We start from the raw sequence: 1,454 nt of genomic DNA, 5'->3' as shown, positions 1-1,454 counted from the left end.
CCCAGAAAGATGACTTTCTCCAGCCTGTACTATCCAGAATGCGGGGTGGCCCGACCAAGTCCAGTCACTGGCAGCGCCAACGAGCCGTGCGTTAGGCAGTGCCCTGACTCCGAAGTGGTGATCAGCCCCTCACCGGTTGTCGTGACCCTCCCTGGACCAATTCTCAGCAATTTCCCTCAGCAGAGTGAAGTGGCAGCCGTAGGAGCACCTGTGGTTGGAGCTGGTTTGGGAGGCTCATTTGGTTTGGGAGGATTGTACGGCTATGGAGGCCGTTATGGAGGATTGTATGGTTTAGGGAGATTAGGTGGATATGGGGGCCTTTATGGTTATGGGGGATTATTGGGCCATGGAGGATACTGCAGTTACCCGGGTCTTTATGGTTATGGAGGATTATTGGGCTATGGGGGACACTGCGGTTACCCGGGCCTTTATGGTTACGGAGGATTATGGGGATATGGGGGATATGGCCGTAGGTATCTTGGTGGATATTGTGGGCCATACTAAACCCAGCAGGAACATCTGTGGATGAAAGGAAATGAACAGCCAGATATAGATTCACCCCTGACCTTTTGGGCATGGCTTTCAGAAGTGCTGGGCAAACATGGCTCCAGCTGAACTCAGTGGGAGCTGTGTGTGCTCAGCACCTTGGGCTGATAACCATGCTGCCTTTCTAATGTTACGCTTTGTGACTCTTTCTGCTAATGCTTTCCCACCCGTGTGCTGATTCTCTTTTTCACATATAGACTCATTCTGAATCACACGCAGGCTGTTTACACTGACCCTACAGTATGAAGGAAACAGGGGTCTTAAGATAGGCCTCATTTACGTTTATTATCACTTAAGTCCCCTTAGAATGGGAAAAAGAGAATTAGGGTCTATATATTTCCATCAGTATGTACCTTTAGTGCCTCACTTTGATGTTTGCTGTGGGCAGATGTCTAATGGAGAAGCTGTGTAGTCCTCTGCTTCTATTTTGTTTTGTGTCATTTTCAACTGACTGGGGTAAAACGAAGAACTTACAATGGTTACAAAGGGGACTTGTTTGTCAACCTCTGCAACTGCAACAAAGCAACCAGAATAGCTTGTCTGAAATGTGACCCACTGAGGCGTGTGATTGGTCGCAACTCTTCTTGAAACAGTGGAAATACATTCTTTCTCCTATGTAGTATTTCTTCCTGTAACTGTGTACTGCCTATTTCATTTGCATTAAAAACTCTGCTGCATCATAATATCAGTCTTCTGGTTCTCCTTGTTCCTCCCTGCTTGCTTAAAAATCGTGTTGGACAAAATTCCTCCTTGTGGAGCTGGCAGCATCGGGCACTTCTCCAGTTGTAATTTTGGGAGCTCTTGGTATTTAGAGTCTTTTTCTGCAAAGATTTAGAGACAGATTTTCTGTTAATGTACATTTTCCCTTTAGTTTGAAGATGATCAGTCATGCAGTTTACATTAAGAGT

The 1,454-nt window shown here is 46.1% G+C and overlaps 1 protein-coding gene across 1 annotated transcript; it reads left to right on the top strand.

Annotated features, from left to right (window-relative positions):
- On the top strand, positions 1 to 1,066 carry LOC120380578 (claw keratin-like). Its single transcript, XM_039498401.1, has one exon. It carries the CDS (start codon positions 10 to 12, stop codon positions 502 to 504), a length of 495 nt encoding a protein of 164 aa, XP_039354335.1. The 5' UTR covers positions 1 to 9; the 3' UTR covers positions 505 to 1,066.
- The last annotated feature ends 388 nt before the right edge of the window (positions 1,067 to 1,454 follow it).

The sequence above is a fragment of the Mauremys reevesii genome, linkage group 1, assembly GCF_016161935.1.
Source record: "Mauremys reevesii isolate NIE-2019 linkage group 1, ASM1616193v1, whole genome shotgun sequence".
Classification (NCBI taxonomy): domain Eukaryota; kingdom Metazoa; phylum Chordata; order Testudines; family Geoemydidae; genus Mauremys; species Mauremys reevesii.
This window is presented reverse-complemented; position numbering and strand designations above follow the sequence as displayed.